The following is a 14,992-nucleotide window of genomic DNA, read 5'->3' on the forward strand; positions in this document are numbered from 1 at the left end:
GAGAGAAAATACATTGCATTTTATTTACATTTTGTTTGGTGTGTGTGTTTGTGTGTGTGTGTGTGTGTGTGTGTGTGTGTGTGTTTGGCATGTACCCCAGAGCACATGCAGGGGTCAGAGAACAGAGCATGTGTGGGAGTCAGAGGACAACTCTGTGGAGTCAGTTCTCTCCCCTGGCCTTCATGTATGTTCTAGGGGTTGAACTCAGGTTGCCAGGCTTGTATTACCTGGCAGCAAGCACCTTTACTCGCTGAGCTGTCTTGCAGACTGGGATTCCAATATTTTGCTAGTAGTAATAGCTATGAGTAATACACATGAGGCCCTGGGTTCAACCTCAAGCATCACAAAAAAAAAGACAAGAAATGAACAAATGAGAAATAAGAAAGGAACTTGGCGGGCTGGAGAGATGCCTTTGCATTTAAGAGCATTGGCTCCTCTTGTAGAGGACCCGGGTTCAATTCTCAACCTAAATGGTAGCTAACAATCGCCCATAGCTCCAGTTCCTGGGGAATCTAATACCCTCTTCTGACCTCCAAAGGCACTGCATGATACAGGTGCACTTACATACATGCAGGCAATACACTCATACACATAAAATAAATAAAATATAAAAATAGCCAACCAAGCTGGGCGTGGTGGTGCACGCCTTTAATCCCAGCACTTGGGATGCAGAGGCAGGTGGATCTTTGTGAGTTCGAGGCCAACCTGGTCTACATAGTGAGTTCCAGGCCAGCCTGGTCTACATAGTGAGTTCCAGGCCAGCTGGTGCTACAGAGACCCTGTTTCAAAAAAAGACACACACACACACAAAAAGCCAACCAGTAAAACCAGAGAAAAAGTCTGAGCTGGTGATACCAATAAAGGACACAGCTTGGAAGGAGAGAGAGAAAGGCTGGGCAAGCAACTGGAGGCCAAGATTCCACCCCTGACTCTGGGTTCTCACCACTGGAGGAGAGCGAGTCTTTGAACATCTCGTAGAACTGTGTGAGGTACATCACCATGGACAGCTTGTCAGGCTCCCCTACCGATGCCATCTCCTTGCCTGTCATGATGGGAGAGATGCCCAGTTCCTTCTCGGCTATGTCAAAGGCCAGCTGGTTATTCTTCTCCACATTTTGCTCATCCAAAGAGTCAAAGTCTCTGAGAAGCAGGACAAAACAACCAGATTAAGTTGGGCTGACTGTCCTCAAACCGGAACATGGACAGCATCATAGCTGAGGTCAAGGGAGCCAGGCCTCAGGCGTGGACTGAAGAACAGATCTGCTTGTCTTCCCCTCCTCTATTCTTCCTCCCTGACTGAGGAAATACACAGTGCCCTTGAGGGGAATGGCCAGAGATCTACCCAGCAAAGAAAGGGGAGAAGACTATTTGCATTCTTCTAGGAACATCAATCTCTGCTAAAATGGAAGTTTAGTATGGGAGCTATCTTAATATGTGTTCTCCTACACCTGTGTGTCCATGTAACACATATAAAGCCAATGTCCAAAAGCGACGGAAATCCTGTCTGAGTAGAGGGCTCCCAAAACCCTGGGACTATCACCCATTCCACCAGCTCTGGTAAATTTTACTCAGCTTTCTCCTGAAGGGAAATTCCAAAACCTTTCTTAAAAGGTTTTTCCATTGTCAAATTTCCTGAGTTTTCCCAACTATCTCCATTAGCAAACATTTCCCCCTGGGTTTTAAGCTTCTTGCTCACTTGGAGGAAGGGATGCTGGCCTCCTCCCTCAGCTGACTGCATATCATCCTGGCGGCCCTTATTGTGTGTTACCCTACTGACCCGATGGAATTTTTTCCATTTAAAATGAATAACTTTTCTCTTAGATTAAACCTATTAAACTATGGATATTTACCTTGAATATAGTCCAAACAGTGCCGAGTAATCCACTCACTGCTTTCCATTTGCTGAACCTCTCTTAGACCTTCTTTAGGACATGTGTGGTGGTGTAAGAGGAGGGCGACCCTCTACCCTCCCTCACTGCCCCCCCCCGCCCCCAGCTCCACCCTTGCCAGTTGCCTCAAGTCTTCTCCCTTTTCTTCCCTGCCTTCCCTGAGACAGACCCACCATCCTCAGAAGCACCGTCACGCCCCTCAGCATACTCTCTTCCAAGCCGGTATCCCTGCTCACCTCTCTTCTTCCGTGGCACTGCTTTAATTTATTTTAGCCAAGCATATCATTAATCTCCCCCTTCTTTTAATTTTGGCTAGGAATTGAACTTAAAGCCTAGTGTATGCTAGGCATGCCCCACCCGCCCCTCCCTATTTAATTTTTTATTTATCTATTTATTCTTTTTGTTTTGTTTGTGGGGTCTACCTGCAGTCCCTTTAGCAGACAGTTTCATGTACGAAACTCATGATTCTCCTGCCCAAGTTCTGGAATCACAGGGATGCCTGGTTATAATTGTTTTGTTTTATGGTATTGCGATCAAACCTATGGCCTTGAACATGGTCCTTGGTTTATTTATTTAGGTCTTTTTATTTTATTTTTTAGGTCTTTTGAGATAGGGTCTCCCTGCAGCCCCAGCTGGCCCAGAACTCACTATGTAGACCAGGCTGGCCTTGAACTCACAGAGGTCCACCTGTCTCTGCCTCCCAAGTGCTGGGACTACAGGTGTGTACCACCACACCCAGCCTATTTATTTATTTTTAAATGTTAATTAAAAAAATTTTATGTGTATGAATGTTTTGCCTGCATACATGTGTCATGCAATGCCCATGGAGGCCATAAGAGGGTGTTGGAGCCCCTGGAACTACAGTTACTGATGGTTGTTAGTAGCCATGTGGGTGCTAGGAATTGAACCCAGGTCCTCTGGAACAGCAGTTAAAGCTCTGAACCACTGAGCCATCTCTCCAGCCCCCCCAACCCTCATTTTTAATCTACATTGCACAAGGTTGTTTTTACCAGCTCTTACATCATTAGTTTGTTATCATCACGAAAATAAGGACTGTGTCTTAGGATTCCCTAACCAGTCATTAAAACCAAAAGCAAAAAAGTGGGCCCTTGAGTGGACTCAATGATAAAAAAGGACGCAGCCAAAATAATCCACCATACTGTGCTTCTGTCTCTGAATCTGTTTGGCTTCTATGGTAACAATGGCCTACGGGGGAAATCTGAGTTGCTTGGTCGAGCAGCTGACCTGGGGTCACTTCGTACACTCCTTCTGTAGAGAGGTGAGTGAAGAACGTACAGAGGAGACAGCACTGGTACCCTGCGGAAAATGATGCTTGCTTCATGAAGCCTGAGGAGTATGTTTGCAAAAAACATATGTTTATAGTCTTTAACAAAGAAAATGCCATCATAAATGGCCTATCTATTGTTTTCTGTTGAGTTAGCCAAGTGTTCTAGCCAGGTCCCTAGTGGCCATTAGCACTTGAGAGAGAGCTGGCCAAAATGAAGAGTTCAACTGGGGGCCAATGAACAGAGTTTTCCTTTGTGTGAGGCTAACAGGCCCAGGTGGATGTCAGAACCAGTTTTTTGCTTTCTGAATATTGTGATTTTTAAAGTTAACTTTTCTTGGGTTGAGCTGTATAAATGCTTGACACATGGAGTTTTAAATATAACTAAATCAAAATGCTGGAATTCTGGAGAGAGCATCTTACATTCTAGGAAACTGTACAAAATCTGCATACTTGATAGGCACTCCCAAGATCCTTGGTGGATATAAAATGAAACACAAAACTTGGTCACGACTTACATGAGATCGGGGCGGTATCGGTGGATGATTGCACACAGGGCCAGGCCACTTTTCCATGACATGGTGAGATCTGTGACATTCACTCCTGCATAGCCATCTGTCTGCCTTTGGCACCACCCCAGGAGTTTGCTTGAACGAGCTACAGACTCTGAAACAATACAGATAATTATTGAAGTGTGCTACCTAGTAACACTGACACAGCACCGTCTTTATAGTACACACACTCAGTTTTGAAAAGATTACCGAGGGTAGGAACAAAATGGTCAGTATCCCCTTCAAAAGGAAGCAGTGGGGCAGATCATGGGTACCATGACACCATAACTTTAGGTACCAACCTACCAATTTCCAGGGTCAATGCCCATTCCCCAGACAAGATACCTTAGGTGACAAGGACACTAAAGCATGTCACAGCAGCACTCCTGGAGATGTGGATGGCAAAGTGCCACCTACTGAGCTGATACCTCACTGGCAACACAGCCAGGCTCTCCCTGGAGAGTTGCCTGGCAACTGACTGAGGAAGCCTTTTCCTCCCCAGCGACACCCAGGAGATTAGATTAGAAAGGGTTTCATTCTATCTGTAGTGCCTTAACCCAAAGCAAACAAAACCTTACTCTCTCACTTTCTAAGGCCCTGAACAAATACCAAGTGAAGAGACTTTGTAGGGTGACGCTGACAAGGCCAAACACCCAGACCAGAACAGTCCCCGATACCCAGGTTGGCACTTTGTGTTATAAATGATCAATTATATGCAGAGACACTAACAAGGCCAAGTACCCAGATCAGAACAATCCCTTAGACCCAGGTTGGCAACCTGTGTTATAAATGATCAATCAGATACTGACAGATACTGACAAGGCACGTGCGCGCGCACACACACACACACACACACACACACACACACACACGTTTTCTGGCTCACTGACATGTCTTCATCATGAAGAGCTCCAATAATCATTTAAGAGAGCCTGTGAGCACTGATCCTGGGTTCAAAATAATCTGTTCCCTTTCCTAAGGCTGCTGGCATTTAGCTTTGCACTAAGTCATTTGGTGATTCATGAAAATAAGATAAAAACTGTTTATCATAAAAATCCTGCAAAGTGAGGCTGGAGAGAGAGCACAGAGGTTAAGAACACTGACTGTTCTTGCAGAAGACCCAGATTCGAATCCCAGCACCCACATGGCAGCTAACAGCTGTCTGTAATTCCAGTTCCAGGGAATCTGACAGTCTCTTCTGTCCTCCTGAAAGCAAGCCCAATAAACTCATTGGTTGATAAAAGCACACTTGGGCAGAATCGTTACTTTGGTCTACAGTGGTTCCCTGTTTGGCATGAGCAGACATTGGTTTACATTTCCACAGGAAAAGTTCACGAAACAGTAATTTACTTTTATGCTGTCATACCACCTTAGACCAAAATAATTTTTGTGTTTGAGGGCCTGTTTCGCACATTCTAGGAGGTTACAGCAGCAACAACCTTGGCTTCTATCCTCTAGATGCCAGTAGCAAAACCTCACCTACAGTCATGACAACCAAAGATATACCCTGGTACAAGCTAATACCCCAGAAGGCCCACTGGCTGCAGCCCACTGTGGCTGAGGGATGGCTCAACGGATGACTGTGGACTTCTCTGAACAGGTAAGGCCATCATCAGAACTCACCATTGCGGGTCAACTTGGGGGTGGTTCGGAAATTCACTAGGTTCTCCATTTCCAGATGAATGTCTTTTGTTTCTCCGCTATCATACAAATGGCGCACCTGGCAGAAAGTTGAAAGAGTAAAAGGAAAATCAAACCCTAAATAACATTTCCACCTAAATGAAGAATAACTAAAATAAAGATTATAAGAGCAGGTTGGGTAAAGCTTATATATTTGTGTTTACTTTCTGGTGGTGCTGGGTATTGAAGTCAGAGTCTTGCATGGCTAAGGAGAGCTACACTTTAGCCTCACGGTAAAGTTTAGACAGACTACATGATGGCCTTAGACCTTTCATGGAATGAGATAGTTACAAAGAGACAAATAACTTATTGACTGTCAGCAGCTGTACTGAAGATGGCCAGGTGGGCACGGAGGTTCCTCTGGACCATGGCTTCCCACCATCAGCATCTTTATGGATATTTCCCACATACATACAAAAGCCTGCAGACTTCAGGTAGATGGCAAAAAAAAAAAAAAAAACATTCTTTATAACATAGGCAAACCTGTCAAAGAGGCTGCTTCCTAAAAACTGCTCGACTGGAGCTGTCATGCTTGGTACTGTCACCATCGACAGAAACTTTACAGATTCTGAAAACCTCACTAGTCCAAAACTAGACTAACACTAGTAACAAAACCTTTTACTTGTTTCAGAGCCTTTTCAAGAGAATAACCTCGTTTGCCCTACAATGATCCTGTGAGTAGGCAGGGATTATTAGCTCCACTTCTCAGGTGAAAAACCGAGGTTCAGAGAAAGGAAAATAACCTGCCTCAGTCACAGGTGATGAGTGCTAATACTGTAAGTGGAAGTCACACTCCCAACTGCTGAACCAGTGCCCTTTCTGTGCGAAGTTCCCATTAGGAGGTGAGGGCTAAGTCTTAAGTCTACTGTTTTTGTCACTTTTTTTTTCCCGTCTTTTTGGAGACAGGGTTTCCCTATAGCCCCAGCTGGCCTAATTCCCTATCTAGACCATGCTGGCCTAGATTTCATAGAGATCTACCTGCCTTTGCTTTCAGGGTGCTGGGACTGAAGGCATGTGCCACTACACCTGGGACTGTTTTTGTTACTTTTGATCTTCCACAGTCATTTTAAAGAGCTGGCTCAGCAGTTAAGAGCACTGGCTGCTCTTGCAAAGGACCTGGGTTCAGTTCCCAGCACCCATATGTAGGCCAACAACTGTTTATAACTTCAGTTCCAGGAGATTTGATGCCCTCTCCTGGTCTCCCCGGGCATTGTACACATGGGTGCAGGCAAAACACCCATACACATTAAAAAAAAAAAATCCTTGGCTGGGAGTGGTGGTACACCCCTTTAATCCCAGCATTCGGGAGGCAGAGGCAGGCAGATCTCTGTGAATTCAAGGCCAGCCTTATCCACAGAGTGAGTTCCAGGCTAGCTGGGGCTACAGGGAGACTGTCTCAAAATAAACAAACTCTATTCCCAGTCAGCTATGGTGGCTGAGGCTTATCCTGGGCTATACAGTGAGTTCAAGGTGAGCTTCGGTTATATAGCATATTGAAGTCGTCCCTCAAAGTCTTTAAGAAAAAGAAAAAGAAAAGGAGGGAGAGAGGGAAGGAGGGAGGGAATGATGAAAAGAAGAGAGGAAAGGATGGATGGAAGGAAGGAAAGAAGGAAGGGAGGGAGGAAGGGGGGAGGACCCTTTGTGCTATGTTCATGGAAAACACTTTCAACAACTCAGAGACATTGATATTGACTCGGATTAGTTGTGTGTGTAGTATAATACAAACACAGATATACACATTCCAACAGTTACATCAGTCTGGAACACTGGCCTGGATGTAACTGAGAAGACTTACCTGGCTTGGCCGGAGGAAGTTGATGTTAATATTGGGATACCTAGTAACAGGGTCGATACTATATTGGCTGAAGTTTTTGCTCACATTCTCAGGGGTGGTTTGAGGCAGCAACCTGTAAATGCTCTCCCTGCAAAAACACGAAACAGTGTGTTCAGAGCAGCAACAAGCACCAAATTACCTGACAAGTAAAACCAATCTCCATCCCTGGTGCATCTCCAAACATAACTTGGCTCTAGTCTTCAGACCCACCACTCTGATTCCATGGGCTCTGGACCAGGGAAGGGGCCAAAGACAAGAGCAGGGACACTGCTATGGGCAGTGGTAAATGCCTCTAATTTAAAAGGCTGTTGTGGAGATGGAGAAATAGCTCAGTAGTTAAGAGCATTGGCTGCTCTTGCAGAGGACCCAGGTTTGGGTCCTAGCACCCACATGGTGGCTCACAACCATCCAGGGGATTCAACACGGACTTCTGGCCTCCACGGGCACCAGGTGCACATGTGGTACATATATATGCATGTAGGCAAAAAACTCATATAAGCCGGGTGTTGGGGTGCATGCCTTTAATCCCAGCACTCGGGAGGCAGAGGCAGGTGGATCTCTGTGATCCACCTGAGTTCAAGGCCAGCCTGGTCTACATAGTGAGTTCCAGGACAGCTTGGGCTACAGGGAGCCCTTGTCTCAAAAAGAGCCAAAAAAGAAAAAGAAACTCATATAAATTAAAAAAAGACAAAAGCCTGTTGTATAGTGTGCAAATATTTACTATAATTTTTAAGGAAAGCGGTCACCTTTGCTGACTCTTTCCCTTAATAGCAGAATGTTTATAATCTAAATTATGAAGGATACTTCCAAAAGACATTCTGTGAGCATAACACATCTCTTTGCTTATTCCTCACTAAGCCTGTCAGAGCTACGGTTTCCTCCCCAAACTTTACATTTTGGGAGCCTGGTCCCCAATATGGTGGTGTTGAGGTGGTGGGACCTATAAAAAGGTGGTAGCTCACACCTGTAATTCTAGCACTTGGGAAACTCGGGCAGAAGAATCATCTCAAGTTGAAGGCTAGCCAGGATTACACAGTGAGTTCTAAGCCAGCCTGGGCTACAGAATGAGACCATATCCCAAAAAAACAAAATAACAAAACAAAAGCAAACCTTGCCACCCCATTTAACTACAATGTCTTAAGTCAAAGTCTTAAAATGACAGGATAATATCAATTATCAGTTCCACCCAGAAATCTTTCACTATTTCTCCTGGTCAAGGCATACATTCTTCATCAGCAGGTAAATCCTGGTGTTTCTGCCTCACATAAATCCACTTGCCTCTGCCACCCGAGTGCTGGAATTAAAGGCATTCTGCCTCATTTATAATCATTTGCTTCAAAACATCTGACATTCAGGGGTTCAGTAAACATTTACAAGCAGTTGTGTTTCCTTTTGACTTAGTCACTCTCATTTTATTCTACTATGTCCCTATCGCCACACTGGCTTACAGTTAACAGGTACCACAATGTGCTGCATTCATGTAATTGCTGGCCAATGGTACACAGAGATGCAGAGCCCATCTTCCAACAATAAATTTGTTTTGGGACGGGTTAAGAAAATCTTCCCTCTTTCAGCCAATCGGTTGGCCATAGCTGCTTGCATGGGAGGGGTTAAAAATTAAAAATTAAAAAGAAAAAAAAAGTTTGAGGGGCTGGAGAGATGGCTCAGAGGTCAAGAGCACTGGCTGTTCTTGCAGAGGACCTGGGTTCCGTTCCCAGCACCCACATGTCAGTCAACAACTGTCTGTAACGCCAGTTTCAGGGGGTCCAAAGCCCTTTTCTGATTTCCGTGGGCATTGCCTGGCACAGGTGCACTCACATACATGCAGACAATACAGTCAAACACATAAAATAAAAATAATAAATTAAGCATTTAAAGAACAGTTTGAATAGATCATCTTGGTTTCTATGACTTTATAAAACAGTACCTTGCCTTCCCTCTACTTAAACATGAAAACATCTTTAATATAGAAATAAAAGAACAAGAGGGAGGAAGAGCTTGCACTCGGCCGAGATATAAGCCAGGGCTACTCCCCAGTCTTCCTAGAAGACGGACCCAGGGTTTTTTCCATTACCTCTCTGCCAGGACCTCCAAGGGGCTGGTGCCCAGTGACCAGCTTCGTACCATCCAGGCAGAGTCCATAGCAGCTAGAAAGCCTCGGGCAATTCCTGTTCCCATTGGCCAGAAAGGCTGTAAAGGAGATAACACAGAGAGTTAAAGTAACTCAGCTTGTAAAAGAGAAAAATAAACCATGGAGCAGAAAGAGTTTATTGCCACACAGTGATAATGTAGCCACTGCTCGGGCACTGGACATCTCTACTGCACAGCCTGGTAGAGGGACAAGTTGCAAAAGCTACAAGATTTCCATCCCTACTTCGCCAGTCAGGGCCCAGGGGCCCATCATCCTTTCTCTACTTGCCGACAATGTCGGCAACTCCTACAAGAGTCTGCTTACCCCCAACCTTGGACACTGAGACTCCCCCCTCACCATTTTACTACCTCTACCATTTAGCTCTCTGCCCCTCTTAGTACTCACCTCCAGGAGGCTGTCCCCAACCAGAGCTACTAGTAGCTGGTGTCCGTTCTGTTCACGTACCAAGGCAGCATTTTCAGAGGCGTACATACAAGTGAAGTCAAACATGGCCACGTCAGGCTGCCCATAGTGATTGATGGCAAAATCCAGAGAAGGCAGCTGCTGCTGGGTGGAGAAGTCTGCAGCTTCCCGGGCGTAGTTGAGCAGGGCCTCCTGGTCCACGTTCTCCCGGGAGAGCAACAGCTCTGTGTCGGCGTAGTCCTGTCCAGGAAGAGCAAAGGCCAAGATGGAGGAGCCCAAGCAGGGATGCCCAGTTTGACCAGCCAAAATGCGTATCAACGTGACCTTACCTCACAGCCTTTTTCCCTCAGGTGTTTTCATATTCCTAAACTAAATCTTTTACACGAGTTAAAAATAAAGGGGGGAGGTGTTGCTAAGAGTAAATCAGTTTTGCTACCTAAACAGCCCTGGTTGTTCTGTTCAAATCACTACTCCTGCAATCCTGACCAATCAAACAATAGCTATATAATGGCAGTTTGTAAGCACAACAGGCATTTTACAGTTTATGGTATATTCTGCAATCACTTTATTCTGGGTATGGCGGCTTTTGGCAGCTGGGACGGTGGGAAACACACTTATCACAACTAAAGGAATCCCCGAAAACTATAGTGCAGAGAGATGTGCACTGGGGAGCAGTAAGAGCTCTACAAGGATGGAAAGGAATATGTTGGAAATGGATCAGAGGTTTTCAAAATCATACACAGGATTCTGCAAGGCTCCACAGAAACCCACCTACAGAGCAAAGCTGCAAGAGCGGAAAAGGAGCTTTCCTTATAAGGAGATGAGAAACTCCTCCTCTGCTGTGGAGGTTCCTGCACAGAGCCAAGTCTGCTCTCCTAAAGTAGGGCCTTGGTTTCCAAGTGCCCCTGACGAACTGGTACTCAGCCACAACTACAAGCTGTCAAAAGCCAAAACACAAACACTCGAGTGGCTCCTGGAAATACTGTTTGTTCAACATTAAGTGGCTACAAATGGCGTTAGTATTTAGCAGCACACCCAGAAGGCATGACCCCTTCTGCTAAAAGAAATAAAGGGGAAAAGTAAATTAGATTTTGGCATTCCGGATTGCTCTTACCCAATTTTCACTGATAACCCAGCTCTGCCCAGATGGTAGGTTTGAGTCTTAACTTAGTCCCAAGGCATTCCAATGGCTGTATTGACAGCAATATAAGAGCCCTAGATAATGAACAAACCCACTTTATAAAGCATCTAGCCAAACACGCCTTTCTTTTGTTTGGGCAGAATACTCTGTACAAAGTGCTTAGTCTTGCTGCTCCCTGCACACTGCAGGACCGCCACACTGAAAAGCAGACATGAGGTTCGCATGGAAAGGAGACTTTGTGTTGCAAGCACGTGCTTGTCAGCTTCCTCCCCAGTTGGCTCTCAGATAAAGCAATAGTGTGACTCATTCTAAAGGGGCTTGATGTGTTATCATCCTGCAGAGACAAAGGGCTCCCTGAGATTCAGCTTTGAGTCTGGGGGGAACTGTTCAGAACCGAATCAGCACATGTGAAGCCTCTTCTATCCATTTATCACATGGGGACAGCAATTCTCACATCCAGACCTGTGAGACTAAGTGAGCCTGTAGCCACTCTCCTTAAGGAACCATCCAATCTATGATTCTTAGATTTCAGATCATCAGTTCGGGGTCTATCATACAATTAGTCACCCAGAAAAAAAGGCTGGGCTGGAATGGGCTAAGGATAGACACTAGGTCTTTCTTGTCAGTTAGAAAGAGGTCTATATGTACCCTGGTCAGTGTTCTCTGAATCTTTAGTAACCACATGGACAATAAAATCTGAGTCAAGGTCAGACTGTTGTAAACACCATGAGTTGCTTCTCAGACCAGCACTCTTCCCTCCGTCATCCCTCTCCCAAAAGGATCTATGGAGGGACCTGTAATACTCAGAGGCTGAGGCAGGACAATTACATGTTCAAGACCTGCCTGGGCTATAAGAGCTATTTCAAGGCCAGCCTGAGCAACTTAGTAAGACCCTGTCTCAAAATTATTACTACTACTACTACTAATAATGGGTCTAGGAATGTGGCTTGGTGGCAGAATTCTTGCCTCACACGCACAAGGTTCTGGGTTGAATCCCCATTACTGTGGTCAGGGAATGGTAAGGAATGGGTCTACTGATCCTTCAATGGCTGCTCACATATGGAATTCAGTCTAATTAATAGCTGAGTTACCTAAAGTTAAAACTGGGTAATTATGTGTGACACCGTACCTGACAGTTGTTGTGAAACAGTCCAATAGCAGGAGAGGGGAGAGAGGAAGGGGTTGGCCATGTTGGTAACTGTGAAAGCTAATGACGGCCACACAGGCCCATTCTGTTCTTCTACTTCTGTTTATAGTTTCGATTTTCCATAATAAAAAGATTTTTTTAAATGATAAACTAAAAAAGATCATGGGTTTCCAGATGTGTTTAGTGTCCACTTTTATTTCCTTATAGGAAAAAACCCACCAGACAACAAAATTCTTCTTCTTAGTGATCATATTAAGCAGTTCAACAAAAAAAGAAAACCATTGCTCACATGGAGTATCACTCCTTTGTCCAGTAAACTCTGCTTTTTGGCCGTCATCACAAAGTAGTGTGTGTCATCTTTGTAGTAGACGATGTTCTCCAAATCAATGCCTGGGACCAGAAAACAAGCACGTGTGAGAATCCACTGAGGACGTCAGGGCAGCCAGAAGGCTGAACTTGGGTCTCAGAGACAGGTGTGCAGAGTCCCCTGCAGACAAGGTGCCTAGACCCAGATTCTTACTGCCTGCACCATAAACTCAGAAGTCGGGGAGATCTGCTTTCTTTTGCACTTCCATGCACCTCACTCAGTACCCTAGGTTTATCCTGAAAATGATGACTGAAAGGAAATACAAACATGAGAATGGACAAGGCAAAAAACAAAGGCAATGCTAAGTCTACGAGAGGGGATGGGTTGTTCACCAGGTTAGACCTCTTTGATAGCTAAGGAAGCTGGGGGCATCTCTTAAACTCTAGGAAAAGGATAGCTGCCTGAATGCAGAAAGTGAACTACTGACTTTTTAATCCAATTAATCTGAAAATAAATGTACTGGAAAGAAATCAAGTGCTAGAAAACCGAAGATACATTTTTTTTTTTAATTGCAGCAAAATAGCTAAGTCAATCTGTCAGAAAACTATCACAATTTGATTCCTGTCCAGCACACAGGAGCTCAGATGAGCTTAGAGAAGGGCCATACCTTTGACAGCACAGGTCAGGGTGCCAATGAAACCAGAGCTGCCAGTGGGCAGACTGCTCATCTAGCAATGAACTTGGCTCACGAGTAGGGGCAAGGGGCTGGGGATGTGTTGGCTGAAGGCAAAGCCGACCCCAGAGCAGCCTGGTCCCTGCTGAGGCCTGAGACATGACAGCGTGGAAACATGCTGAGCCCCAGGGATGGGAGTGACAAAAGAACAGAGGACAAAGGTCACAGCAGTGGCATCCACGGCCGCCCACACTAACAGCCCCTAGGCTCTGGAGGCACTGGTACCAACCTGTGGCTTCTCTCAGTTCCTGGAAAAACTTTTGGTTGAATATAAAAGCCACACCGCTGATCTCTTCCACTTTGGCCTCTGCAGTTGTGTTGCGGTTGATAAAATTTGCAGTGATCGCAATGGCTAGCTTGCCACGAAATTCTTTCCGACGAAATCCTGAAGGGAAAGAGGAAAGGGAGGAAGGCTTCAAATGAGGGAATATTTGGGCGGGGGGAGTGGGATGTGAGAATCAGGAAAAGTTTGAGGATGGCTCTTTTTCTTCTGCAAGTAAGCTGCACTAAGAGACATACAACGCAAAGCCTTCTTCCTTGTTGTGAACAATGTGAAATCTGACTGATTTATCACTGGGGGTTTCACTTAAAATGGGGTGGTGCATGGTGCTTGACACATTAATGCATAAAAAAAATGCTGTACTGACACCCCTAATCATAGCTTATCTCCTAGTGCCCTAAGAATGTGCCCTGTGGGAAATATCCCCAGTGGGCATCATCTGGAGGAAAGCTGGGGTGCCGCTCAGTTGACAGGTAGCATATATGAAAATTCTTAGAGGTGTGGACTCTGGGGACAGGTCAATCTCTACTCTGTGATGAGCCAGGCAAAACACAAGCCAAAGTCAGTACCTTCCAAAGTGTTCCTACGACCATCCCCACCGATGATTACTTCAAATTCATACTCTGATACAGGATGAGTTTTGGGGTGCACCAGGGCCCGCCAACCTATCCCTGTGGATCAAAGGCAAAATGAAGGGCATCACTCAGACCAAGTTCACATCCGGATACATAGTCCCAATACAAAGCACTACATGTAAAAACAAAACAAAACAAAAAACTACAAGGGACCAGCCCCAAGCAGAAAGCACCTCCGACAAGGGCTCACAGAGGGGCTTTCTCCACTTTTGGACTGTTTAATACAAATGTCTGTCACATTAAACACTATGTCAGAGGCCTCCTAATTAAGTCAAAAGTCCTCAAAAGCCCAGGCTGCATAAACAAAGCCCTTTAGATAGTGCTGAAAACCACCTGCAGGGCTGTCTGGTTCCTCCCATGATCTCATCTGCTCTCACCCACTCACAGCACCCTTATGCCTCCTTCCTTGGTCAACTCACGTTCGTTCTCTTGGTCCTCAGGAGGTTGCACGAGTCCTTGGAATTCCACATTGACGTGGATTTCGATGCCCAAGATCAAGGCTACTTTCAAGAGGATTAGTTGGAGCTGACGGATACCTGGGAGAACACAAAGACCTTGATGGCGCACGAGGCGAGGAGAGCCCTAAATACCTGTCCTGGTTCCCAGCCATCCATGTCTACTCAAGTCTTCAAAGGTTGTGATAGCAGGAGACATGTCCCACATCATGCTGTCGTTCCTCTCTCCCCTTTCTAAGGGGAACTTCAAAGCAGTGAAGAAACAATCTGGAGAGATACAAGGCCACTTTACTTCTGGGGCTGAGTATTCTAAACAACCCAAAGCTCAGAGACAGCATGGAACTGTGGCCAAGGAGAATTACCCTTCCATCTCCCAGGTCCAGCAGAGCCGCCACTCCTGGCAGCATCGCAGTCCTCAGAGGCACCTACTTGGTGTAAGACACAGGAGAGGCACACCGACAGGTGAGATGCCATAGCATGTGCCTCCCACTCTAACCCTTT

General features: G+C 45.6%; 1 protein-coding gene across 4 annotated transcripts in view; it reads right to left on the reverse strand.

Annotated features, from left to right (window-relative positions):
• The window catches only part of Mical3 (microtubule associated monooxygenase, calponin and LIM domain containing 3), a 203,394-nt gene that overhangs the window by 98,513 nt on the left and 89,889 nt on the right, over positions 1 to 14,992 (reverse strand). For all 4 annotated transcript variants that reach the window (XM_008847918.3, XM_008847917.3, XM_029570834.1 and 1 more), the window contains exons 4-13: positions 14,456 to 14,572; positions 13,971 to 14,072; positions 13,351 to 13,506; positions 12,371 to 12,471; positions 9,776 to 10,033; positions 9,314 to 9,429; positions 7,201 to 7,327; positions 5,349 to 5,445; positions 3,693 to 3,840; positions 944 to 1,140 (exon numbers count right to left, since the gene is read on the reverse strand). In XM_008847918.3, the coding sequence (XP_008846140.1) occupies positions 944 to 1,140; positions 3,693 to 3,840; positions 5,349 to 5,445; positions 7,201 to 7,327; positions 9,314 to 9,429; positions 9,776 to 10,033; positions 12,371 to 12,471; positions 13,351 to 13,506; positions 13,971 to 14,072; positions 14,456 to 14,572 (1,419 nt within the window). The remainder of the gene's footprint in view (positions 1 to 943; positions 1,141 to 3,692; positions 3,841 to 5,348; positions 5,446 to 7,200; positions 7,328 to 9,313; positions 9,430 to 9,775; positions 10,034 to 12,370; positions 12,472 to 13,350; positions 13,507 to 13,970; positions 14,073 to 14,455; positions 14,573 to 14,992) is intronic.

Source organism: Nannospalax galili, unplaced genomic scaffold, assembly GCF_000622305.1.
Source record: "Nannospalax galili isolate Female #2095 unplaced genomic scaffold, S.galili_v1.0 scaffold1104, whole genome shotgun sequence".
Classification (NCBI taxonomy): Eukaryota; Metazoa; Chordata; class Mammalia; order Rodentia; family Spalacidae; genus Nannospalax; species Nannospalax galili.